General features: G+C 40.4%; 1 protein-coding gene across 1 annotated transcript in view; it reads right to left on the bottom strand.

Annotated features, from left to right (window-relative positions):
• The window catches only part of sytl2b (synaptotagmin-like 2b), a 28599-nt gene extending 4756 nt beyond the window's left edge, over nt 1-23843 (bottom strand). Inside the window, exons 1-12 of the mRNA XM_079392075.1 lie at nt 23780-23843; nt 21981-22197; nt 18115-18266; nt 17893-18013; nt 17249-17315; nt 15837-15954; nt 14932-15735; nt 4171-6699; nt 3327-3419; nt 3015-3062; nt 2816-2910; nt 2584-2697 (exon numbers count right to left, since the gene is read on the bottom strand). Of these exons, the coding sequence (XP_079248201.1) occupies nt 2584-2697; nt 2816-2910; nt 3015-3062; nt 3327-3419; nt 4171-6699; nt 14932-15735; nt 15837-15954; nt 17249-17315; nt 17893-18013; nt 18115-18266; nt 21981-22081 (4242 nt within the window). The 5' untranslated portion in view covers nt 22082-22197; nt 23780-23843. The remainder of the gene's footprint in view (nt 1-2583; nt 2698-2815; nt 2911-3014; nt 3063-3326; nt 3420-4170; nt 6700-14931; nt 15736-15836; nt 15955-17248; nt 17316-17892; nt 18014-18114; nt 18267-21980; nt 22198-23779) is intronic.
• Between the last annotated feature and the right edge of the window lie 2166 nt (nt 23844-26009).

Here is a 26009-nt window from a genome sequence, read left to right as displayed (position 1 = left end):
CTCCGAGCTCGGAATTTTGGCCTGAAACCAGAGTACCCCCCCCTACAGGTTATGACAGGAATAGTTGTAAGTGCGGAGAAGGGGTGGCGGAGGGATGCTGGAAATCTGTCAATGAACAGAGGTAAGTCTGCTACAGTCATGGCCAAAAATATCGGCACCCTTGGTATGATCAAAGAAGGCTGTGAAAATTAATTTGCATTGTTAATCCTTTTGATCTTTTATTTTAAAAATTCACAAAAATCTAACCTTTCATTGGATAATAAGAATTTAAAATAGGGGGAAATATTATGAAATAAATGTTTTTCTCTTATTACACATTGGCCACAATTAACAGCACCCCTAGAAATTCTTATGAGTAAAATATCTCTGAAATATATTCCCATTCATATTCACAATTTTGAGCACTCCAGGGCGATTATGAACATGAAATTATCCAGCCATGGCTTCCTGTTTCAGAGAAATATAAATAGGAGGGAAAACAAAGCCCAAATTCCATTAATCATCCATCACAATGAGAAAAGAATATATTTCTGATGTGCAGCAAAAGATAATTGAGCTTCATAAATTTGTGAAGTGGCTTTAAGAAAAGAGCTAGAGCAGTGAAAATCCCCATTTCCACCATCAGGGCAATAATTAAGAATTTCCAATCAACATAAAATGTTACGAAACTGCCTGGAAGAGAACGTGTGTCTATATCGTCCTAATGCACGGTGAGAACGAGTGTTTGAGTGGCTAAAGACTCTCCAAGGACCACAGCTGGAGAATTGCAGTCAGAAAACCTTGTCAATCAGCACCTACATCACAACATGTTGTTTGGGAGGGTTTCAAGAAAAATTCTCCTAGATCATCCAAAAACAAACTCCAGCATATTCAGTAATCAGACACGACTGGAACTTCAAATGGGACTGGCTTCTATGGTCAGATGAAACTAAAAAATGAGCTTTTTAGCAGCAAACACTCAAGATGGGTTTGGTGAGCACAGGGATAAAAAGTACCCCATGTGTACAATGAAATATACTGCTGTATTTGTGATGTTGTGGGCCTATATTTCTGCTGGAGGTCCTGATTATCTTGTTTAGACACATGGCATCATGGATTCTATCAAATACCAACAGATAAAAAATCAAGAAGTGACTGACTCTGTTAGAAATCTTATAATGGGCCATGTTTGGATCTTCCAACCGGACAATAATCCAAACACAAACCTCAAAACAACACAAAAATGGGTCACTGAGCACAAAACCAAGCTTCTGCTATGGCCATTCCAGTCCTCTGTCCTGAACCCTGTAGAAAATGAGTGAGGTGAACTGAAGAGAAGAAGCACCATCATGGAGCTGTCGAATCTGAAGGATCTGGAGTGATTCTGGATGAAGGAAGGAATGGTCTCTGATCTCTTGTCAGGTGTTCTCTAACCTCATCAGGCATTATAGGAGAAAATTTAGAGCTGTTAAACTGGCAAATGGAGGTTTCAAAAAGTACTGAATAAAAGGGTGCCGTTAATTGTGGCCAATGTGTATTAGAGAAAAACATTTATTTCATAATGATATTTCCCCCCATTTTAAATTCTTATTATCCAATGAAAGGTTAGATTTTTGTGATAAAAAAAAAAAAAAAGATCAAAAGGATTAACAATGCAGATTCATTTTCACTGCCTTCTTTGATCATTATTACCAAGGGTGCCGATATTTTTGGCCATGACTGTATATACACCCATCTTATCTTGTTAACTAGGTTGATTACTGATTGTGCTCCTCTTGTGTTATTTAAGTTCAAGTTCAAGTTGAGTTTTATTGTCATTCCGCTACATGTGGGGACATACAGACATACAGAACGAAATGTCGTGCCTCGCAGGACCAGGGTGCTACATAAATACAGACATACAACAATTAAGTAAAAAACACTATAAACCTATACACAACTAACCTACTGACAGACACAACATTTATTTTTGTTTTCTTTATGCTGAAAAACTATTCTTGAATTTTCATAAAATTAAGGTTGAACCACTGATGTCACATGGACTATTTTAACAATGTCTTTACTAACTTTTTGGGCCTTGAATGTGGTATTTGCATTGCTGTCTATGCAGGGTCAGAACACTCTCGAATTTCATTAAAAATATCTTAATTTGTGTTCCGAAGATGAACGAAGATCTTACTGGTTTGGAACATCATGAGGGTGAGTAATTAATGACATTTTTGGGTGAACTATCCCTTTAACACCAAATTAAATTGGACCCCATTTACATTTTAAGCAAATATTTGGGGTCTTATTGTGAACAATTCATCAGCATACTTAAGCAAAACATGTTTATCTTCATAATCTGGTTAGAATAAAGTCCTGCACTGCTATTTTCTCTTAGAATATTCTTTTTAATTTGGATTACGATGGTCTGGTTACAAAAGTAAAATGAGTTGTGAATGGTACTTCATGATGACTTAAATTAACTATAGCACAAATCATATCTGAGGCAAGTGGGATAATTGACAGGTTCTATTTCCATACGTGTATAGAGTATATGCTATATTATATGCATATGCTTGGTAAATAGTTAGGTATGTAATATATAGAATATGACCATACAGATGACAGGGAGGTGGATCCAGAGTAGTTGCTGAAGTCAGTGAATTGTCTGTTATTCCACTGTGGTACACCGCTGCGAGAACTGCTCTCGGAGTCACTCTCTCCTCCATCACTCTAAAAAGACAGGACAGTAACAGACACTTTGAGCCCCACAAATGTTTTGTGACCTGACCTTTTATCTTATAAAAAACAACAAATAAAAATAAAGATAAAAAACAACAAATGAACCAACTTCTTTTTGCAGGAATGAGGGCACTGATTTGCTGAGTTGCTTCAGGTGCACTGGGTCTGATGTGGCAAAGGAAGTTTGGACAAGTGTGCTAGAGTCTTAAACAAGACATCAGGAGTGAGATTCAGAACAAATGCCAATGTCCTATGATGTCAAAAAATTAGTGCATATAAAACATCAAGAAGTTAAGCTCAAAACTTGCCATCATAGTTGCTCTGCATGTAGTCATTTGTTTGTTTTTGGTCTTGTCCTTTGGGAAAAAATCACAATGACAAAACACAAGAAAAAGTAGAACAGATTCTGTTGTCACCTGTACTTTCCATTTACAGCCAAACAATAAGGTGTACTCTGGAAGAGGCATTGTGCTGCTACTGCGTGATAAGAAAACTCTGAAAGGAAGAGCTAAATCTGGATATGGTACTTTTAGCTGAAAAACTAATAATAAACAGTATATAAATTATAGTCGGATGCAGTTAAAAAAATGTTTGACATGCTAGAGAGGATTAATGCTTACTAGGAAGAGTGCTGATATCTTCCATGCTTTTATGGTACACTGGTCTAGATGAAGCTCGTCTCAAAGCTTTCTGAATGGGACTTTCATTTTCACCTGTAAAATTGAACAGTGTAAGTTTGATCCCATAGAGGTATAAAGAATTAATTCAAGAAGCAAGAAGAATGTTGCTGGTGTGTTGTTCGTTTTTCTTGTACTGTTGTGTAATGTGAGCACTAACTATTTGACACTTGAAAAAGAAGCTGTGAGAAATTTTAATACAATGCAGATTTAATTACATATACCTAATTTGTAAATAGTATGAGGTACTAGGGGTACCTCATACTAAAAGACTGGGGTCATTTAGTCCTTTTTAAGTCATGTTAATAATTCTCTAATGACTGCATACACATTTCATGCTTATACCTATGGTTAAAAACTTTTTCTAAATCACTAAAATTATGATTTGATCAGAAGAGGTGTATTATTACCTTTCAAAATAATTAGATTTACGATTCACACCTGGCAGTTGATGAAACTGAAAAATTGAAAGTGTTCCTATAGCTCAAACAATAGAGCATACTGATAACAACACCAAGGTCATGAGTTTAGTTCCCAACGAATACATGTATTTACAAGATGTATAGCTTAAATGCAGTGAAAGTAACATTGGATAAAAGATCTACCAAATGTATGAATGTAAAAAATTGAAATGCATAAAAAATATCCCATAAATTTACATGTATGCATTTGACAGACACTTTTGACTAATATTGGATTCCAATTGTTCCAAATGAAGGGCATCCTTGGTTAAAAAAAAGTCTGTGATACCTGTACAGTATAGTAAGAGAGAAAGCTTCAAACTCACGGTTTAAATTCGCCTTAGTGGCATTTCCATCAGTTTGTGTGGTTGAGTGGGGTCCCAGGCTCCCTCTCCTGGTTTGTAGGTCGGGGGAACCCTGTATTGGAGTACTGGTTTTCACAGGGGAATATTTACAGCTGCGGTGTGTCTCTGGAGATGACGTAAATGAACTGCAGATAAAATCGTCAACCTGCTCTGTAACTGGAGGTGGAGTGTACATACTTCTGTCCTCTGTGATGCCAAGGTAATGCTGGTAGTCCCGTGGAATGAAGGATCTAGCAAGAGGTTGAGAGTCAGAATCCTCTGAGGTACGTGACGGTCTTCTCTGAGTGTTTTTGTCTCTGTCTCTCCAAGAGATTTCTGTGGAAGTTTTTGGCAGGGTATAGCTAGCTTCTTGTGTTTTCCTGGACTGTGTGATGCTAGTTTCTGGTGCCTTTTTAACCTGTTGCAGATTGGGACCCTGGAACTTCTTGGACTGAAGATATAAGTCCTGGCTTTGCTCCTCAACCGCAGTGTTCAAAGAAAACATGCTGGTGGCACGCCGCATGGCATTTGCTTTTCCGTTTAGACTGCCTTTGCTATTTCTTCTACCATGTTTAGGTTGTGACTCTTGAACAACCTGAGGTTTAGGTACCATTGTGGCTTCTGAAGAGGTCTGAGAGCCTTTCTGTTGCTGAAGAGAATGAGACACTCCATGGGAGATTGATTCGCCTGAGATCATGTGCGACTGATCGGTTTTTGATCCAGATTCTTGTGTTGACATAATCCTCTTCTTTGAGGGAGACTGGAATACTCTGGTTTTGGCTGGTGAGGATGTTTTGTTATTCTGGCTTTCAATTACAAAGTCTTTGACACTGGCTCTTTCATTTTGGCTTTGTGGACTTAAGGATCTTTGATTTTCACTTACAAGAACTGGTGACCTTTGCCCAGATTTTGTAGGTGATCCTCCCCAGAAGTCACGGAGGTTCTTAAACTGTAAAATGCTCATACCATCCATCACACCTGGCTTATCCTTCCGTAGTGCATGCACCGAGAAATTGGGAGACAGTCTACCTCTGGCAGAAGTACTGCCCTCAACATCATCATCATCATAATCATCATACTCAGTACCTATTGTTCTGAGATCAAACTCAGATTTTGTAAATCTTTGGTTCAGTCGAGCAGTAGTAGTCAATCTGTTTTGAGCTTCTGCTGCTGATGTTCTAGATTCTTTCTCCCAGAAGGACTTGAGTTGCTTGATCCTCTCTGCCATGTTCTCTTGCTGAGAATTCTGCTTAACAAAAGGCACTTGATTTGTCCTTGATGCGGTTCTTGATTTTGCCTCCAATTCTTTTGGAGGAGTGTGATCTGCATCACTGCTGTTGATGCTAAAGGTGCCTCTGCTATCACCATTTTGACCCGCTAGTAAGGATCCACTGTCAAGTGATGGCAAAGATGCTTTTAAATGTGGAACATCTTTCTCTAAGGGAGAGCTTGCATGTATCTGGTCAGTCTTCTGATTAGCATATATCAATGGTGGTTTTGAATCATCTGTAAAAATGGGTACTTGAGGTGTAAAGATCGTGCTACCACTTCCAGCATGCTCAAGGTCTAAATCTTCTCCAACTCTCTCTTGTTTCGGATGTCCTGGAGACGTTGCATTCAAGCTCTGCTCACTTCTCTGTTGTTCCTCTACACCTTCAGTTGGCTTTCTGCTAATATTGCTAGGGATGAAGTGTTCATTTTTATCAGGTGTGCTAGATTTGCTGATCAAAATCTTTGGACCAATGTTTTCTTTCTCCCAGAATGATCTCAAATTAGCAATCTTTGGTCGCTGGTTCTCATCAGCACTTATTATTTCTTTTGGCTGATTTTGAGTCTGCTTGATGTCAGTGTTTTCAAGTTTGACTTTAGTCTCTTCCTCTCTCTTGATTTTGTTCTCATTTAGACTAACTTTCCCACCTACAGAAATATTCACCTCTTGAATCTCTGGAGGCACATTGTTTGCAGTAAGATCAGAGTCAATAGAAGGTTTTTTGATGAGAGGTTCTTTATAAGAAGCAGATTCATATCTTCTCTGTTCTTTTGGAGAATTCTGGGAAGGCTCATCAACACTCTGTTCCTTTCCCCAGTCTGTCTGTTGTAGAAATATTGTATTGACTTCTGATGGAACCTCTTCACTTTGGCGTGGTATGATTAAGTACACATTATCTCTTGGCTTGGCTCTCTGATCAGTGTCATCTTCAAAGTCTATGTCAATGATCTTGGTGTCGTCCTCCATGTCTTGGACATTGCTCTCTGCATCAAGCCTATCACTGCTATCTGAGCTTCTGCTAAACCACTCAAGAACTTTGGCAATGGAATCTCCTTGTTCATCGGTAGGTGTGGGAATATGCTCATCTGTCATGACTTCCATTTTGGCATCTTCTTGTTTTGAGTTATTGCTCTTTCGTTTTATATTGAAGACAAGGGGGCTGCTGTCAGTCTCACAGTCAGCAGAGGTATCTGTCTTGTTGAATGTATCTGTTATGTTGAAGGAGCTGGGAAATTGTTGATCTGTAAGACAAACAGTGTAGCATTGAATGGCCAGAGCAGAATCTAGACAACACCGTTGTAAGCAATAATTTCATTCAACTAAATTTAAGATTATTTCACCCAAATATGAAAATAATGTCATAATTTACTAACCTGCATGTCATTCCAAACCCATATGACTCTCTTTCTTCAAAGGAGAAAATTTAATGAATATCCAATTGTGTGAATTTTCAATATAGGTGGCAGTACCTTGTAAGTTGGTGTGTTGAAGCAGAAGAAGGGTGAACATTTCCATCACCTACTGGACTGGACTGTGAAGAGCTGGACAAGTGTATAATTGCTTGAATGTCAGGTTGTTTTTCACCAAAACTGACAGGAGCACTTGGGAAATGATCGGCAAGCTAAATGTTTATTTTGCTGTTACATTGGGTGCTTTAAGCACTAAAGTGTACTGCCATTATTTTTCAGTTCACCCAAAATTTAACTGGATGCTTGTTAAATTATCTCCTTTGTGATCAGCAGAAGTCAGTCAGTCGTACAGGTTTGAAATGACATGATTGTTTTGTTATGAGTAAGAAAACTTAAATAAGCATTAAGTTTAAAGTTTCATTAACATGCTTTACCTTTAGTCAGCATTCCAGAGTTCTAAGGTGTTCCAGGAATATGCATTTCATATGTGTTTGTATTTAGGTCATGGTCACTTTAAGATCGCGCTGTGCTAAATGTCCTTTTACGCGATCCGTAGTTGGGAAGTATTACTCACGCTCTTCATGCGCGTTTCAGCGGTTTGCTCAAGTTTATTTTTCATGGCGCTTCTATCGCATCTGTCTACTTCTCATTTCTGACGTAGCATCGTCGGTATGTATACTTTGTTTTGTGAGATTATTCTGGAAGTATTATTCGTTATTTTTGACAATAATTGTAAGTTTGTAGAGCGTAATCTGCCGGTGGTTTGAACTCACTTCAGCAACGCATATGCTAGCTCTCACGTGTTCATTTGTTATGAGCTACACGGTAAAGATGGTTTAATGACCAGAATGTAATTCACATGTATTTCTTTATTAGTGTTAAATGAGTACAAACAAATATGTAACAGTAATTGTGCAAAGTAGCCTTTATTCATGTGTAATTTGTCATTGCTCTTTTGTGTGTTGCAGTTTCACTATTTTCCTTAACCCCAATAAACCTGTGGAACTAAGAATTAATCTTCAGAGTCTTGGTGTGGGGAAAAAGTTTAGCTGGCTGTCAGGATATTAAGTTAACATATCGAGGACGGCACAGAGTGAAACGACGCTATCAAGCAAGTGAGATAAAGCAGAGCAAGTTGGAAGCTGGCCGACATGTCGTCGTCACACGCATCCAGTGGACGAGCAACAGACCATACTCTACAGTCAAGTGCTACTGGAGCAGTGCGCGCCACCGAGCTACAGGCTACAGAGGAGAGTTTGCATGGAAATACAGCAGCACAGGAGGACCCATACAGTGCATCGATAAGGACACGCTCGCAAGTATGTTGTTCAGTGAGATCCAGTTTATCGTCAGCGGGGTCTGCAGCAGTCAGAGCAAGAGCGAGAGCCGAAGCAGCGAAGGCACGCCTATGCTATGCTGAAGAGGAAGCTAATCTGAGGCTACAACAAGCTAAGTTGGAAGTGTCTATAGAAATGCTAAAACATAAAAAAGAGGCTGCAGCAGCCATTGCAGAAGCAGAGACACTTGAAGCTGCTGCTGATGTAAAGAGCGAGAGACATAGTTGTGACCTGAACAAAGACTCTGTTCCTTTAGAAGCCTCACAACGCACAAGGCAGTATGTGCTTGATCAACTAAAAGAAAGGGATTCAGAACTTAAGTCATGTGAAAACGGTGACATACAAGCAAAGACAGCGCCAGTCTTTAACCACAACGTGTCGCCTCCACCACTAAAGCCTGAAGCCAGTCCCTTCTATCCGCATCAGAACAGTACTGCTACACATCGTCTCATCTCACAACAGCCTTACATCAGCACATACGAAGACAGCCACAAGCCATTCAACAGGACGCCTGGAGATGTTTGTCTACCTCACATCAAGTCCAGCGGTGAGCATGCTTCTCTAGTACACCACTTCAGAACACAAAATCACCACACCCAGCCTCCTCCCGCACACCATGCCATACCGCCAGACTACAATGATGGCAGCTCATACATAAATGACTTTGTCAGGTATCTAGCCCGCCGTGAGCTTGTGGCTACAGGCTTGCTTCAATTCAATGACAAACCCCAAAACTACAGAGCATGGAAGCGTTCCTTTTTGACTGCCATCAGAGGCCTTATCCTGGAACCGAGTGAGGAGATGGATCTTCTGCTAAAGTGGCTCGGGAAGGAGTCAGCAGAGCATATTGAGCAGATAAGAGCAATACACATCAATCGGCCAGAAGCAGGACTGGCCATGGCATGGGAAAGGCTCGAGCAAACATATGGCTCAGCTGAAGCAATAGAAAATGCTCTGTTCAAACGCATTGACAGCTTTCCAAAAATAGTAAACCGAGATGGATCTAAGCTGACAAAGCTGGGTGATCTGCTAATGGAACTGCAGGCCGCTAAGGCTGAAGGAGACTTACCAGGCCTGGCTTTCCTGGACACGTCGAGAGGCGTCAACCCAATTGTACAGAAACTCCCGCCTCGTCTCCAGGACAAGTGGGTGATAGCTGGTGCAGCCTACAAGCGTCAAAACCATGTGATCTATCCTCCCTTTGGCTTCTTTGTTGATTTTGTCAGCGAGCAGGCTCGCATCGCAAATGACCCAAGCTTCAGTCACATCGGCAACACAGACATGGCCCCCAGAACAGAGAAGACAGGGTGGAAGCCCACCAGACAGCGGGAAGTCTCCGTCCACAAGACAGAGGTGTCACCCAGAGCCACATCTGACACGGGTGAGCCTCCAACAAAATCCGACGAAGGCGACAAACTGTGTCTGTTGCATAAAAAGCCACACCCTCTCCGTAAGTGTCGGGCATTCAGAGAAAAGCCCATTGACGAGCGCAAAACACTCCTTAAAGAGAACAATGTGTGCTTTAAATGTCTTTCTTCCTCGTCTCACATAGCAAAGAACTGCAAACTCAATGTCCAGTGTTTTGAATGTAAGAGCGACAGGCACAACACAGCGCTTCACCCTGGACCTGCACCCTGGCATCAGAGGGCTGGCCCTACTGCTGAGCACGGCGGGGAGGAGGATGAAGCTTCACCGCAGTCTCAGGTCACCAACAAATGCACGAAAATCTGCGGAGGGGAACTCACAGACCGCTCCTGCTCGAAAATATGCCTCGTCAAAGTGTTCCCAGTCGGCCACAGAGAAAAAGCCGTGAAACTGTATGCGATCATGGACGAGCAGAGCAACAGGTCACTGGTTCGCTCACAGTTCTTCGACATGTTCAACGACCAAAGTCCAAGCTCTCCTTACACACTGAGAACATGTGCCGGAGTGAAGCCATCAGCAGGCAGAAGGGCCAGTGGCTATGAAGTGGAGTCTCTGGATGGAGCTGTTCGCATCCCGTTGCCAAGCCTCATAGAATGTAACGACATACCGAACAACAGAGAGGAGATTCCAACCCCCGAAGTAGCTCTTCATCATGCTCATCTAAAGTCAGTGGCACACCTCATCCCAGACATTGACCCGCAAGCCCCCATTATGCTTCTCTTAGGACGAGACATTATCAGAGTGCATAAAGTCCGCAAACAGGTGAATGGCCCTCACAACCTGCCTTACGCACAGAAGTTAGACCTGGGGTGGGTCATTGTTGGAAATGTGTGCCTAGGTAATGTTCACAGGCCACTTACAATTAGCACGTTCCATACGAACACCACAGAGCTGCAACGGCCCACTCTCTTTGACGCGTGCCCCAACGTGTTCCATGTGAAGGAGAGGTTCAGCGACACCCAGGTCATCAGTGAGCCTCCAGCGTATCCTGAGGACCAGCCTATTTGTGAAACCGACCACCTTGGATGCACAGTGTTCAGGCGGACCAGGGATGACAACCAGGTGGCTCCCTCCATTCAAGATTCAACGTTCATGGAGATAATGGATGAAGGACTACAAAAAGACCCAAATAACAGTTGGGTGGCACCATTACCCTTCAAGAGTCCACGCCCACGGCTCCCAGACAATAGGCCACAGGCGCTGAGGCGTCTCATGTCTCTCAAGCGTAACTTTGAGAAAAAGCCTGAGATGAGAGACCACTTTCTCGCCTTCATGGGCAACATGTTTCGGAACGGTCATGCAGAGTTAGCCCCCCCTCTCAGTTCGGATGAAGAAAGGTGGTACTTACCAACTTTCGGGGTGTATCATCCGAAAAAACCTAAGAAAATCCGTGTGGTATTCGATTCCAGTGCCCAATACAACGGCGTGTCACTCAACAACGTGCTGTTAACGGGTCCTGACCTGAATAACACACTACTGGGAGTGCTGATTCGGTTCAGAAGAGAGGCCATCGCCGTCACAGCCGACATAGAACAGATGTTCTATTGCTTCCGGGTAAGAGAGAAAGACCGTAACTTCTTACGCTTTCTCTGGTTCCAGGACAATGACCTCTCCAAAGCCACCGTGGATTACCGGATGAACGTCCACGTCTTCGGCAATAGCCCTTCACCTGCAGTGGCTATTCATGGTCTACACAAGTCTGTTCAAGGCAACGAGTTCCACGTCGACCCAGATGTGCAACACTTCGTGTTGCATGACTTCTATGTCGATGACGGGTTGAAGTCCCTGCCCACAGTTCAAGCTGCTATCAGCCTGTTAAAAAGGACTCAGGATGTGCTCTCCAAGTCAAATCTGAGACTTCACAAGATTACAGCGAACAACAAAGAAGTCATGGACGCCTTTCCATCCAGTGACCACGCGAGTGACCTCAAAGACCTTGACCTTGACACAGACGCGCTGCCGTTGCAGCGCAGCCTCGGGCTTGACTGGAATCTCAAGACAGACTGTTTCCTTTTTAATGTCTCTAGTGAGGCCAAGCCCTACACCCGGCGGGGTGTCTTATCCACAATCAATAGACTCTACGACCCACTTGGATTTGTTGCGCCCGTTACAATCCAAGGCAAGGCTATCCTGCGAGAGCTCACGGTGGAGAATGGTGACTGGGATGCGCCCTTACCTCCAGCCATGGAAGATGCCTGGACGTCATGGAGAGCCTCTCTGTCCGAGCTCGCTGAGCTTTCCATCCCAAGGCGCTACACAGAAACCTCACCGTCAGCAGCAGTAAGAAGAGAACTGTGTGTGTTCTGTGATGCGTCAGTGAAAGCTATCGGTGCTGTGTGCTACCTGAAGGTGACAGACAGTAATGGCAACAACCAGAGTGGATTTGTAATGGGCAAAGCCAAGCTGGCCCCCTGCCCTGAACACACAGTGCCAAGACTTGAACTTTGCGCAGCAGTGCTTGCTGTTGAGTTAGCAGACCTGGTCTCAGCAGAACTAGACCTACAGCTTGATGCCGTAACCTACTATTCAGACAGTAAAGTAGTCTTGGGCTATATTTGCAATGAGACCAGGCGCTTTTATGTCTATGTCAGCAACCGGGTGTTACGCATCCGAAGATCTTGCCGACCAGACCAGTGGCGCTACGTGCCAACAGACCTGAACCCTGCAGATCACGCAACGCGTTCCGTCCCTGCTGGCCAACTGAAACACACCAACTGGCTAAGTGGGCCCAAATTTCTCTCCAAGCCGGAGCCCAGCATTTCTGCAAGCACTTATGACCTTGTTGACCCGAGCACAGACCCAGACATCCGCCCTCTGGTGTCTGCCTTAAGCACTACAGCCTCAAACAAGCAACTGGATTCACAACGCTTTGCTAAGTTCTCTACCTGGAAGTCATTAACTCGTGCAGTCACTCGCCTCGTTCACATAGCCTGTCATTTCAAGACAGCTCACAGAGAGAACAGAGCATGCAAGGGCTGGCATTACTGCAAAGCTGAATTCACAGTTGAGGAATCCGAGAAAGCGTCAACTGTAATCATCCAAGCAGTTCAACAGGAAGTCTACAGCCAAGAGATAAAGTGCATTCTAAAACAGGAAAGGATGCCAAAAACAAGCCCTCTCAGAAATCTGGACTCGTTCATTGACGCACACGGCCTTCTCAGAGTTGGAGGCCGTCTTCATCATTCAAATCTCAATCAGAGTGAAAAGACTCCCCTGATTATTCCTGGCCGGCATCACATCGCCACTTTGCTCATCAGACACCACCACGAGCAAATTCATCATCAAGGCCGTCACTTTACTGAGGGGGCGGTCCGTTCAGCTGGCTTTTGGATAGTCGGAGGGAAGAAAAGAGTAAGCAGCATCATCCACCAATGCATAACATGCAGAAGGCTCAGAGCTCCACTCAGCATCCAGAAAATGGCTAACCTGCCAGTCGATCGTCTCTCAACAGATCCTCCGTTCTCCAGCGTGGGTCTTGATGTGTTCGGCCCATGGAACGTCTCCTCACGCAAGACCAGAGGCGGCTTCGCTCAAAGTAAAAGGTGGGCAGTGATCTTTACGTGCATGAGCATAAGAGCTGTGCACATTGAAGTCATAGAATCCCTCGACACCTCTAGCTTCATCAATGCGCTACGGCGCTTCCTTTCGATACGTGGGCCGGTCAAATACATTCGTTCCGACCGTGGCACAAACTTCATTGGCGCCTGTAAGGAACTGAAGATAGCCTCAAACATTGACAGCACTGCTGTAAAGACTTACCTCTCGGACAAGGGTTGCATCTGGTCTTTTAATCCCCCACATGCATCCCATTGGGGTGGATCATGGGAGAGAATGATAGGACTGGCTAGGAGGATTCTGGACGCAATGTTCCTCCAGCTGAAAGACAAGCTCACCCACGAAGTGCTGGTGACTTTCATGGCAGAAGTTGCAGCGATCATCAACGCCAGGCCACTTGTTCCAGTGACTATGGACCCTGATGACTCGTTCATACTTACACCAGCTGCTCTTCTCACACAAAAGACGAACATTGTTCCTGCTCCTGCTGGTGAGTTTGGAGTTGCAGACCTTTACAAGTCCCAGTGGCGGCAGGTTCAGCACCTGTCCAACACCTTCTGGGACCGCTGGAGGAAACAATTCCTCCCAACACTGCAGGCCCGCAAAAAATGGCAGTCCACTCAGCCAAACATTCAGTCTGGAAGCGTTGTTCTCCTTAAGAACAGCCAAGCACCTAGGAATGAATGGCCTCTTGGACTGATTACACAGGCCTTCCCTAGCAAAGATGGGAAAGTGCGCCAGGTTGAGGTGAAGATCATCAAACCAGGCGGGACTAGCCTCTTTCTCAGGCCAGTCAATGAAATAGTTCTCCTTCTACCTCCAGAGGCACAGTAAATGGACTGTGTAGTAAATGGACTGTTTAAAAAAAAAAAAAAAAAAAAAAAATGGACTGTGCATGGACTGTGGGGTGACGTGTGTCCACGTCAGGCGGGGAGTGTTTTGTTATGAGTAAGAAAACTTAAATAAGCATTAAGTTTAAAGTTTCATTAACATGCTTTACCTTTAGTCAGCATTCCAGAGTTCTAAGGTGTTCCAGGAATATGCATTTCATATGTGTTTGTATTTAGGTCATGGTCACTTTAAGATCGCGCTGTGCTAAATGTCCTTTTACGCGATCCGTAGTTGGGAAGTATTACTCACGCTCTTCATGCGCGTTTCAGCGGTTTGCTCAAGTTTATTTTTCATGGCGCTTCTATCGCATCTGTCTACTTCTCATTTCTGACGTAGCATCGTCGGTATGTATACTTTGTTTTGTGAGATTATTCTGGAAGTATTATTCGTTATTTTTGACAATAATTGTAAGTTTGTAGAGCGTAATCTGCCGGTGGTTTGAACTCACTTCAGCAACGCATATGCTAGCTCTCACGTGTTCATTTGTTATGAGCTACACGGTAAAGATGGTTTAATGACCAGAATGTAATTCACATGTATTTCTTTATTAGTGTTAAATGAGTACAAACAAATATGTAACAGTAATTGTGCAAAGTAGCCTTTATTCATGTGTAATTTGTCATTGCTCTTTTGTGTGTTGCAGTTTCACTATTTTCCTTAACCCCAATAAACCTGTGGAACTAAGAATTAATCTTCAGAGTCTTGGTGTGGGGAAAAAGTTTAGCTGGCTGTCAGGATATTAAGTTAACATATCGAGGACGGCACAATGATGATGAGTAAATAACATAATTCTCATTTTTGGGTGAATTTCTCGTTTAACAAATTTTGAACATGTCTAAAAAAAAGTGGATCATACCAACAGCAGTTTTCTTCATAATTTCTTCAGTTCCTATCGTTTCTGATTTCAGATACGGACTCATATGATTTTCCACATTCCCAGATTTGTGCATTGTAGATTGAGGGGCAGTGATCTCATCCAGTGGCTTTTCAGAGTTGTCAGTCAACGTGAACATTGCATTCTCACGAGGAAAGTTAATTTCAGCAGAAATGTTTTGGCCCTCTAATTCCATACTTGAAGTCTGAGGAAGGCAACTGTTTGTTTCTCTTCTTTGTTTTAAAAGTTCTTCCACTTTTTTGCCATCATCTGCTCTTGTGATAGAGTTCAGACTTAGACGTGGTTTTATTTTTGGCTTTTCTTGTAAGCCTTGTGGAGGGTTTATCAGTTGCGATGAAGCTCTAACTGGTAAACGTGACTTTGGCAACTTCAGTGAGGGAGAGCTAAATTGCTCTTTGTTTTCAGTTTTGCTACTTGATTCTTCTCTACTACCCAGAGAAAGTCTAGATTCTTCAAGATCCTGTTCTTGACTGCTGTTTTTGAGAACATAGCTAAGGGATACTATTGGCTGTCGCAGTTGGCTCTTGAGAGCGGGCTCATTGGAGCTATGTTTGGGGATATTTCTTGGTGGTGGAGACCTGATACCTGAACATGCTGTGGTGGATACACCCTGGCTGGACACAGAGCTGGTGCTGTCTGAGACAGAGCTCTGTGGTTTGTTGATTTTGGTCCTCTTCTTTGGCACAGGCTTTTGACCAGGAGGTTTGTTGTGTGGGTTGTTAAAGACCTCACTAACTTCACCGTGACTTGCTTCCTGATGTTTTACTGCAAATGTAAGACTTGTAAGCATTGGAGAACACAAAACTTCAAATTTTTTAAAAGTTCTGAGCATAAATGAACATTATACAACAAGTTGCCTCATAAACCTTGTGAATCAGAGCCTCGGTCTAATGATTTCCTGAGGCCAGGTCCTGATGTAAAGTGGATATCAGTTTCCTCAAAATCAAGCTCTATTGGAACACTGTTAAATGGGTTGCGCCTTGGCTGGAACCAGGTAAAGAGACAAAGTTAACAATGAAAAAAAGACATTGATTAATGATGCCATATTGATTTTTTTTTGTCGTTTAGCTTTGACCTTCACTCACAATTAACACACTAGAGTGACCTAGACTTAAAAGGGGTCATATCATACATTTGCATTAAGTAATTTTATTTATTACCTTATCCTGTAGTGTTACTGAAGATATGAATTTTAGATAAAATTCATGACAATTTTCCACCCTCTATCTGATACATAAAAATAACCAATTTTTTTTTTACCTCTACACCTAATACCTTGGTTGCATGTGACATGAGAAACAGCTGTGTTTACTCACAAGCTGCAGGCCTGCTGATGAGTCCAATATACTCTATATACTGTTTGCTCTGCCCCATCCTTCAATAACAGTCTCTTTGCAAAGCCTGTGTTATATTGTGGCAGTATCTTCCTTACTAGTACCTCATACTGACCAGGTGGACAAAGTTTCTAAGTACAGATAGGTGTTGTTGATGTCTAAATGTGGGCAGCCATACAGTATGTTAAAGTGGACATAACACAGTTTCTGCCAATGTCACGTTAATCTTGAGTACCTATAGAGTAGTATTGCATCCTTCATATCGCCGAAGAGTCTTTAGTTTTATCAGATTTATAAAAGAAGGATACAGCTGTATCTCTTCTCTCCGAAAGCAGTCGAGCTCCTGGAGGCGTGCCATGAGTGGAGCTAAAGAGTCACGAGCATGCAAAGCTTTTCTATAGCGATCGTCTGCAAGCTGTGACAACGGCATAAATAAAACAGGAACAAAAACTTTGACTTATTAACTATGGCTAAAAATCAGATCCATATACTCTGGTTGCTGTGTGCGCACACTCTTCCTGGAGAAGTGCCTACACAAGGAAATCCGCTCTTTATAACATCATACAGTGTCATACTCAGAAAATTTTTTTTGCCAAAACTTATACGATCCCTGAAGGGGTGTCTTTGGCACAGAAATACTCCGTCATACGTCAACTCGTTTTTTTAAGACTTTGGTCATGGATAGCATGAGAATCGAATTCTTTAGGAATGTAAATAAGTCAGAATGCATGAAATAGCAGTAGACATCCTCTTTCATGTATTCATTTGATAGCTGTAAGTCATGAAAGTTCAGTAGGAACCATTTTCCCACATTTTTAATAAATGGTCTATTTGGACTAGAGAGGATGTTTAGAACTTTTTAATTCCTTATGATATGACCCCTTTAAGTGTTTTTCCCAAAAATATACATTAATGGTTGTATAATTTAATGAGCACTTACATACCTTGGATGGTGATCTCATGCCTATGTTTAGTTTTTCTTGCTGGACCTCTAACGTCTCACCATTTTCCCTAATTTTTAAACAAATAGCAATTGCATTTTTATGCTTGCATTAGAAAAACAAAAGAAAACAAGTCCATCTGATTTGGACTAAAGTTCTACAAAACATCCTGCAAAGACCAGGATCAATTAAAACTTCACAGGCAGAGTACTTTAAAAGGACAGCATGCAAACTCCTCTGTTGACCCTTGTCGAGTCATAAAGATCTTGAAATCATAAGGTATCCACACCTGTAAAGCACACAAAGCGCCTGGGAGTGGTGAAGGTTGCACACAGTGCAAACCAAAGGGTTCTGGCAAGCGTGAACAGTTATTACTCTTGTTGTTCCGGATAACAACAGGAGTAACAACAGCTTTAATACTGTAAAGCTGATATAAAGCCACCCAGCTTTATATCAAGCCGATGTAAAAGCTGCTTTGACACAATTTGCATTGTTAAAAGCGATATACAAATAATATTGACTATATTGACTATAAGTTGATAAATACAGAGCTACTAGATGAGGTACAGTAGACTATGTGTATCTAAATATTCAGGGTAGGATTATGCCAAGCATAACATGAACATGGAGAGAACATTTAGCATTACCTCTCCTTTAGCGGCTCTGAGGACTCAGTAGTTTGTGTTACTTTAGGTGACGTCATGATGCCATCACTATCCTTTCGGCTGATGCTTCTGGATCTGCCGCCCCACGACTTGGTTAAATACTCTATAAATGAGGATAGTGAGACGTTTAATGGTGTTTGATATGCTTGCTAGCAAAGCATTTAATCAAGTTACATTTGTGAACTGTAGGCTTTTTGGTCTCACCAACAACTGAGGGCTTCCTTTGCTTCATCGATGCCATGATGACTTCAGAGCCATGAATCCTGTCCTGGTGTCTCTGTGACTTTGCTTCGTAGAACCATTCTCCTGACATAAATTTACGTTTGTCTTCCTCTGGGACAGCTTTCTGCAGCTGTCTGGGAATCAGATGAGAGGTTCAGTTTGGGTGAGAAAAATTTAAATAATCAACAGTTCCCAGCAACATGCATCTAACCTAATATAGTCTCACCTCAGCATGGTCCTTTGGACAAATACCATGCATTCCACAGGCTGCAAATTAGTTTACTCCATAAGCCATCAAGGACAGAAAGCACAGCATTTATCACATCCTCTGTTGTTTACTCACAAAATGTTGAATTCTTTTTATGTACAAATGTGTCAGGCAGTTTTTTGAGTGCAAGGGTCATAAACTGAGCTTTCCAAATATCGGTACCTCATTGCACTTTATTTTTTATTACGCTACACAGCTCTCCTCTATGAGAGCCTCTTAAATCAATAATGTTCCTTATGACCAGAGTCGGGACAAACTCTTCCTTCATTGATACACAAAACTGTCTTCAGTACTGACTCTGTTTGCTTTGCAAATACTAAATCTCTTAATGGCTGCTGCTTAGGTACCATCAATGTCCCCAGTAGCTGTACTCTGTTAAGTAATTCAGACACTAATGATCAGGAGTTTTATTGAATGATTCCTTAAGGAAAACAGCTCAAGAGGTCGAAACTAATAATTATTCTATGACTTGTTTGAGAGGTGGTCAATGCCTTGTGCAACCTTTTGTCCTTTTCAAGTTTAGTTTTTTTGATCATTTTGGCTGTGTTATTGGCAGCTGCATAAAGTTTGGCACAGGTGTGTATTTTTATTGGAATTGTACTATTTCACCCCCATTTCCTTTAATAAATCTGTTTTGCCCTAGGTACAAAAAATAGTTCCTCTCAGGATCTTTTGGACAAAAATGTCCCCATTGAAACTGCAATGCAATCGCAGTGCTGTTTAACTGTAAAATAATGCAATTTTTGTTAATAGGCTTTCATTCTGTCTTCAAAATTTCATTTTTTACCAGATGGTGCCATTTTTTCCAGGTTTGGTTTATAAAGGGTCTATAAAGCAAATATTTGCTTTATTCCTGTTTTCTGCTTCTGCATATTATAGAGCCAATTGGATAAATAATGCAGCTATAATTGTGTGGGTGTGTTGGTATGGATGTCAGAGTGTGGTTTGTATGTGTGTCATAAAAAAAAATTGTGTGTGTGCTTGTAATATTTGAGAGAGAAAAACTCTACTGCAAATCACAAATCACAAAGTTTTGCTGGCATCTAATGGGGAAAATTTGGTACGGCACCCAAACAAAATCTTACTGAAAGCTCATTTTTTGAGATATCAACCTCAAAGTTGGAACACAACTTGTTTAGATGTATGGCTTTGATTTTCTAGCAGAGTTCAACATGTTTCATAAAATATATATTTTATATAAAATATTGTTCATAAAGCATTTTCATAAACTTAAACCTGTATAACATTTTTTGGTTTCACTTTTTAAACAGTTTTTACTTCAACAACAATCTGCCATGGGTCTTCTTTAAAATGAGACCAAGCTTAAGTCTGTGCTCCCAAGCTTAACATTTTTATGACCGTTTTTTGACATGGACATTTTTGTCCACTATGGACCTATGTGTAATTTTTTTTATTGACGCACAAGGGTTAAATGCTACAAATAGCTCAAATTTCAAAACAACCATAATAAAGACATTGTGAGCAGTTGCAGTGATTCAAAATTGTTTGATTAAAATCATGTGTTTGGAAACAACCATTGGAACACATCTTCGCTTTTGAAGGAGGGGAAACTATGTTGGTCATGTGAAAAGGCCAAGACAATTATTCCACAAGGGTAGACTTAATCCTTTTATAAGGTTGAGTACGGTTGAGGCTGAACACAGGGAAATCACCCAGACGTAGCCAGATTCTGCATTTTTCCTTTCATGTAGACTACCAGTCTCCATTCAAAGCATTAAACATGAGAACAAATAGTTTGCTAGTGCAATGGCATTCATGTGCATTCATTGTTTGTCTTTGGATTAATGCCCTGTTTTTTCATGTTGTGTTATGTTGCATTTCATCACATACAGTATGTCTAAAATGGCCATCATTATATGCATATGTAAACGTTTGTGGTTGGTTAGATTTTTATTTTTTAATGTTTTTGTCTCTTATGTTCACAAAGAGAATAAAAAAATTATTTGGTCAAAAATACAGTAAAACTGTATTCTTGTGAAAAATTATTAAAATTTTAAACAAACTTTTCTATTGTAATATATTTTTAAATATAATTTAATCCTGTGATGGCAAAGCTGAATTTTCAGCATCATTACTCCAGTCTTCAGTGTCACGTGATCCAGAGGCGTCATGTCCATTCAGAGTGAGGGGGCACGTGCACCCTCAGATTTTTGAGCCAAGTGGATTTTGAATGCAGCTTCCAAAAGACAAAAAATAGCCGAATAATATTTTCTGTATTTGATACAATCAAATGATTAAATCGTTCAGGCATCACATCATCAGCTGCTAAAATTAAATTTGTGTTCGCTGGCGCTGAGCCAGAGACAGACGAGTCTTTACAGACACTGCGCATTATAACCAATCACACACGATTCTGTTGAGTTTATGAATGCAATGACCAATCAGAGGCGTTCAGATGAGTCATCGCTAAAATGCCGGTGTTTTCTTCACTCGCTCGCTGACTGAATACCTCTTTCTGACGAATTCTCTCGTTAGAAACTCACAGATGTGAGTATGAATCTGTAAGTAAGATATTCATTTCAGTGTAAACAGCTTCAGTGATTTTAATGGGAGTTTTTGAGAGTGCTTGAACACTAGACAGTCAGTGAAAATGTTCTTTGATAATGTATGTTCTTTGCTCTCTTTCTGTACAATGAAAGTGTTAAGTAGCCAAACTTGTTAAAATGTTTTTAAGATTCACATTAAATATAAAGTCAGTCGTATTAAAAATATGTTATGGCATGACACCCATATCTTTTACATAAGTAAACAGACAGGTTTTTATGCATAGTTAATAGACTACATTATCAGGCTACTTTGACCATCAAAATCTAGGTGACAATCAAGATATTTCATCATGATATAGTTAATGCGTTTGGGAATGTTTTGAATAAAAAGGAAAAAAATAAAACATAAGTGCTATTGTAGCTGCTGTGTGTCACATGACAATCCCCCACCCCCCCTCTCATGCCCCCTCAAAAATAATGAGTGCATGACACCCTGACGTGATCCTTAAGAAATCATTCTAATATGCTGATTTGATGCTGAAAACTTTTTATTATTATTATTATTATCAATGTTGTGCTGCTTAGTATTTTTGCAAAAAAATGATTCAGTTTTTCAGGATTTTTTGCTGGATAGAATTCGCATTATAAATTGTTGCATTATAAATGTCTTTACTGTCACTTTTGATCAATTTAGAATTATTAACCCCATACTTTTGAAGAATAATGTACTGTATATTTTAAGTTAAATTGTATGTGAACATACAAGGGAAAGTGTATTTCAGATTTAGTAATAATTAAGTCACCTTTTAGCTTTTTAGTTTATTTCACATTAATTTTTCAGAGTCAAAATATTTTTAAGATGTGTTTTAAAAAATATAAATATTCAGTGTAATCCCTCAGTGGATGCCATTTATAATAATTATACAAAAATTCAACTTAAAATTGATTTAAAAAATAGCATATCACACCGCTGCCACTGCTTGAGTTTTTTATATCAGCTATGATTTAGATTAAGAGAGGGGGTCATTTTACCTACAAATAAAAGTTTGATTATGTTGGTTAAGCAATCTCACTTGATTCGTTCCTCCTCTGCTTTCTTCAGTTCGGCATCCCTCTTTAAAACGGTCATGATCATCTCCTGCTCCTCCTCGGTCAGGTGGCTCAGGTCTATCATGATGACCACTGTTCTTCTCACAGTTGGAGACTCTAATACTGAGACTCACAGAATCCACTCTGCTATGTGTTGTTCTTCCTTTATCACCTTCATTTCATTATGCGCAATTATGGCACCTGAAATCAGCACACCAAAACATCTGAGATTTTCCATTAGTCTCATTCACATCAGGCTTTTCTATGAAAATATAATAATTAGAGTGTTATTCAATCATTTGATTAATGGAAAGGACAGATGTAACCCAATTTGTATGCTGAATTTGATGTAATTTGGAATGAAATGTGATTCTGAGTGCGTGCACAATGAAGTTTAGTGAGAGCCTGTTTAGAGAACGCTGAGATTAGACAAAACATGTGACGGCACTGTTAGTTGACCATGAGAAGGGGCAGACCTTTAGATCGAGCACATTTTAAACAAATTTCAACTTTTCCATTGAACATAAATTGCATAATGCTGATCCTATTTAATGGCTTTGATATGTTCTATTAACATTATTGGTTTATTTCTATGCACAGAAAAATAGATACACGCTTGACTTTGTTAAAAAACAAATTCCTTACATGATCATATGACCATATATATTTAATGCTTGAGACACCAGCGTGTCGTGTTAACTGTGCAAATATTTGAATACAGCTTACTGAAAAACTATTTACTCTGGGTTACACCTGGATCAAAACAAGTCTCAAAGAAATGACAAAGGCAGCCTAATACATAACATTATACAAACAACAAGCGAACAATAAAATAGCATTGAAATGTTAATGCTTTACATTAGTGAGGAGCTTAATAAGGAATGGAAATACTGTACATATTCTCTTATGAGAGTCTGACTCAAATCTGAAATTATGAACGTGTTTGGTATGATTAAACAAAACAAACCATGTATCAAGAGCACATGAGTAATGGCTTTAACATGCTGATTGATCTGCATTATTTGATGCTGTAATGTCGCATCCTGAATCCTGTTTCTTGTCCAAAGGTCTTCTGACTTATCTTACTTAAATTAGGCTCATCTTTGCTAATTTCATTAGGCTGGGTCCAATTGAATAAGTTCTTAGTAAACAAACAGCATTTTATGAAATGCACTATATTTACATATCAATTTTAAACTGCACTTTTTAATAAACAGGAAAAGTAACAATAAATTAAAGTTGTATTTTTTCCTGGATATGTAAAGTAATTGAAGCATCTTGGAGCGTTAGGAGTCCATCTGTTGACGTTTTAGACATGTAATTGAATTTTAAAACAGGATAATGTTGTGTAACCCTGTCTGCGGTGTTAAATTCATGTGCTCTTTTTCTATTCTGTTCTTTCTTAAATTAATTATTCCTCTGTATTGCATTTATATTTAAACCGCATAAATACATTGCATTCACCAGTGATACATTCACGAACAGGGAAGGCAAGAACCTGTCACAACCACTTTTCTTCACATTACAATCATTTCGAAACTCAAAACCAACCGGAGATTAGTAATCCCGTTTTATAAATACATCGTAAATACAGCTTTATATGAATTATGTCAGTCTATCGATCACAACACTTTATTTTTCATGTATTTTCGAACACAGTGACAACCTTGAAGAATAAAATATTTCATTAAACTTTAGAGGCTCGTGTATATATTCTGTAGTGGCAAAACAATCTTCACAAACATAACGACAGGTACATGTCGATATAAAGGTTTCAGCTCACCTTGTTTCCGTGGCAGAACCTCTGGAGCGCCTCTGACGCGCAGTACAGAACATCTTCACTGTATGAGCGACGCGTCTCTCGGGGTTGGATGGAGTCTTGACGTCGGCTTCCAGTCGACCAATCAAAGCCTGCATTTGAGCGGTCAACGCGACGCGCCAAGATAGAACGCTCCAATCGGAAGTACAGGTGCATCTCAAAAAAATTTGAATATCGTGAAAAAGTTCATTTTTTCTTGTAACTTATTTCAAAAAGTGAAACTTTCATATATTTTAGATTCATTACATGTAAAGTAAAACATTTCAGAAGTTTTTTTTTTTTTTTTTAATTTTGATGATTAGAGCTTACTGCTCATGAAAGTCAAAAATCAGTATCTCAAAATATTAGAATATTTACATTTGAGTTTCAATTAATGACCATCCCTACAGTAGAAATTACGGGTATCTCTTGTTCTTTGAAACCACAATAATGGAGAAGACTGCTGACTTGGCAATGATCCAGAAGACGAACATTGACGCCCTCCACAAAGAGGGTTAAGTCACAGAGGGTCATTACTGAAAGGTGTGGCTGTTTACAGAGTGCTGTATTAAAGCATATTAAATGCAAAGTTGAGTGGAAGGAAGAATTTGGGTAGGAAAAGGTGCACAAGCAACAGTGATGACCGCAAGCTTGAGAATACTGTCAAGCAAAGCTGATTCAAACACTTGTGAGAGCTTCACAAGGAGTGGACTGAAGCTGGAGTCAGTGCATCAAGAGTCTCCACGCTCAGACGTCTTCAGGAAAAGGGCTACCAAGACACTTCTGAACCAGAGACAGCGTCTTACCTGGGCTGTGGAGAAAAAGAACTGGACTGTTGCTCAGTGGTCCAAAGTCCTCTTTTCAGATGAAAGTAAATTTTGCATTTCATTTGGAAATCAAGGTCCCCGATTCTGGAGGAAGAGTGGAGAGGCAGTCAGTGATGATTTTGGGCTGCCATGTCATCTGCTGATGTTGGTCCAATGTGTTTTCTGAAGTCCACAGTCAACGCAGCCATCTACCAGGAAAATTTAGAGCACTTCATGCTTCCTTCTGCTGACAAGCTTTATGGAGATGCTGATTTCATTTTCCAGCAGGACTTGGCACCTGCCCACACTGCCAAAAGTACCAAAAGCTGGTTCAATGACCATGGTGTTACTGTGCTTGATTGGCCAGCAAACTCGCCTGACCTGACCTGATTGTCAAGAGGAAGATGAGAGACACCAGACCCAACAATGCAGATGACCTGAAGGCCGCTATCAAAGCAACCTGGGCTTCCATTACATCTGAGCACTGCCACAGGCTGATTGCCTCCATGCCACGCCGCATTGATGCAGAAATTCATGCAAAAGGAGGCCCAACCAAGTATTGAGTGCATAGAAATGAACATACTTTTCAGAAGCCTGACATTTCTGTTTAAAATATCCTTTTTTTATTGATCTTATGTAATATTTTAATTTTCTGAGACACTGAATTTTGGGTTTTCATTATCTGTAAGCCATAATCATCCAAATTTCAAGAAATAAAGGCTTTAAATATTTCACTCTATGTGTAATGAATCTATATAATACATGGGTTTCACTTTCTGAAATGAGTGACAAAAAATATTGACCTTTTTCACGATATTCTAATTTTTTGAGATGTACCTGTATACGGTGTGCATATTTCACTCTCGCGTGACGTTAATGCATTAAAGTTGTTTCCTAAAGAATGTAAATGGACAGTATAATAAAGGCCCTACATGCAAACATTGAAATAGTTTATATTTCACACGGTCTGTCTTTTTACATGCGTTTTAAATTTGTTGTATTTGTTTTTTTTCGTATGAGAATTGTAATGAATAGTCTACTTGGGCCAGCTGAGTCTGTTCTCATAATTTACACACCCACTGAATGAGGCTATAACCATCTTATATAAAACTTATCTGCATAATGATATTAATACGTTATTTGTGATTAGTAATTCAGAGTCAGCCAGGGTCTGTGCACTGCAAACAACAACATTATTTCATAAGTCTTCCGTATTTTCTGTACTGCTGTTATCGTTTAGGTCCTAATTTGATTAGTGAATGCTGATACAAAACAGCACTGGGACTTTTGATTTCATCACTTAGCTTGTCTGTTTTTGTTCCAGACAGTCTGTATGCTTCAATGATGGGGACCTTTCAGTGTTTCTGTAGGTTAAATACACCAGTAGGTGGCGCCAAATTACTGTGCTT

Source organism: Barbus barbus (assembly GCF_936440315.1).
Source record: "Barbus barbus genome assembly, chromosome: 34".
NCBI classification, from domain to species: Eukaryota; Metazoa; Chordata; class Actinopteri; order Cypriniformes; family Cyprinidae; genus Barbus; species Barbus barbus.
This window is presented reverse-complemented; position numbering and strand designations above follow the sequence as displayed.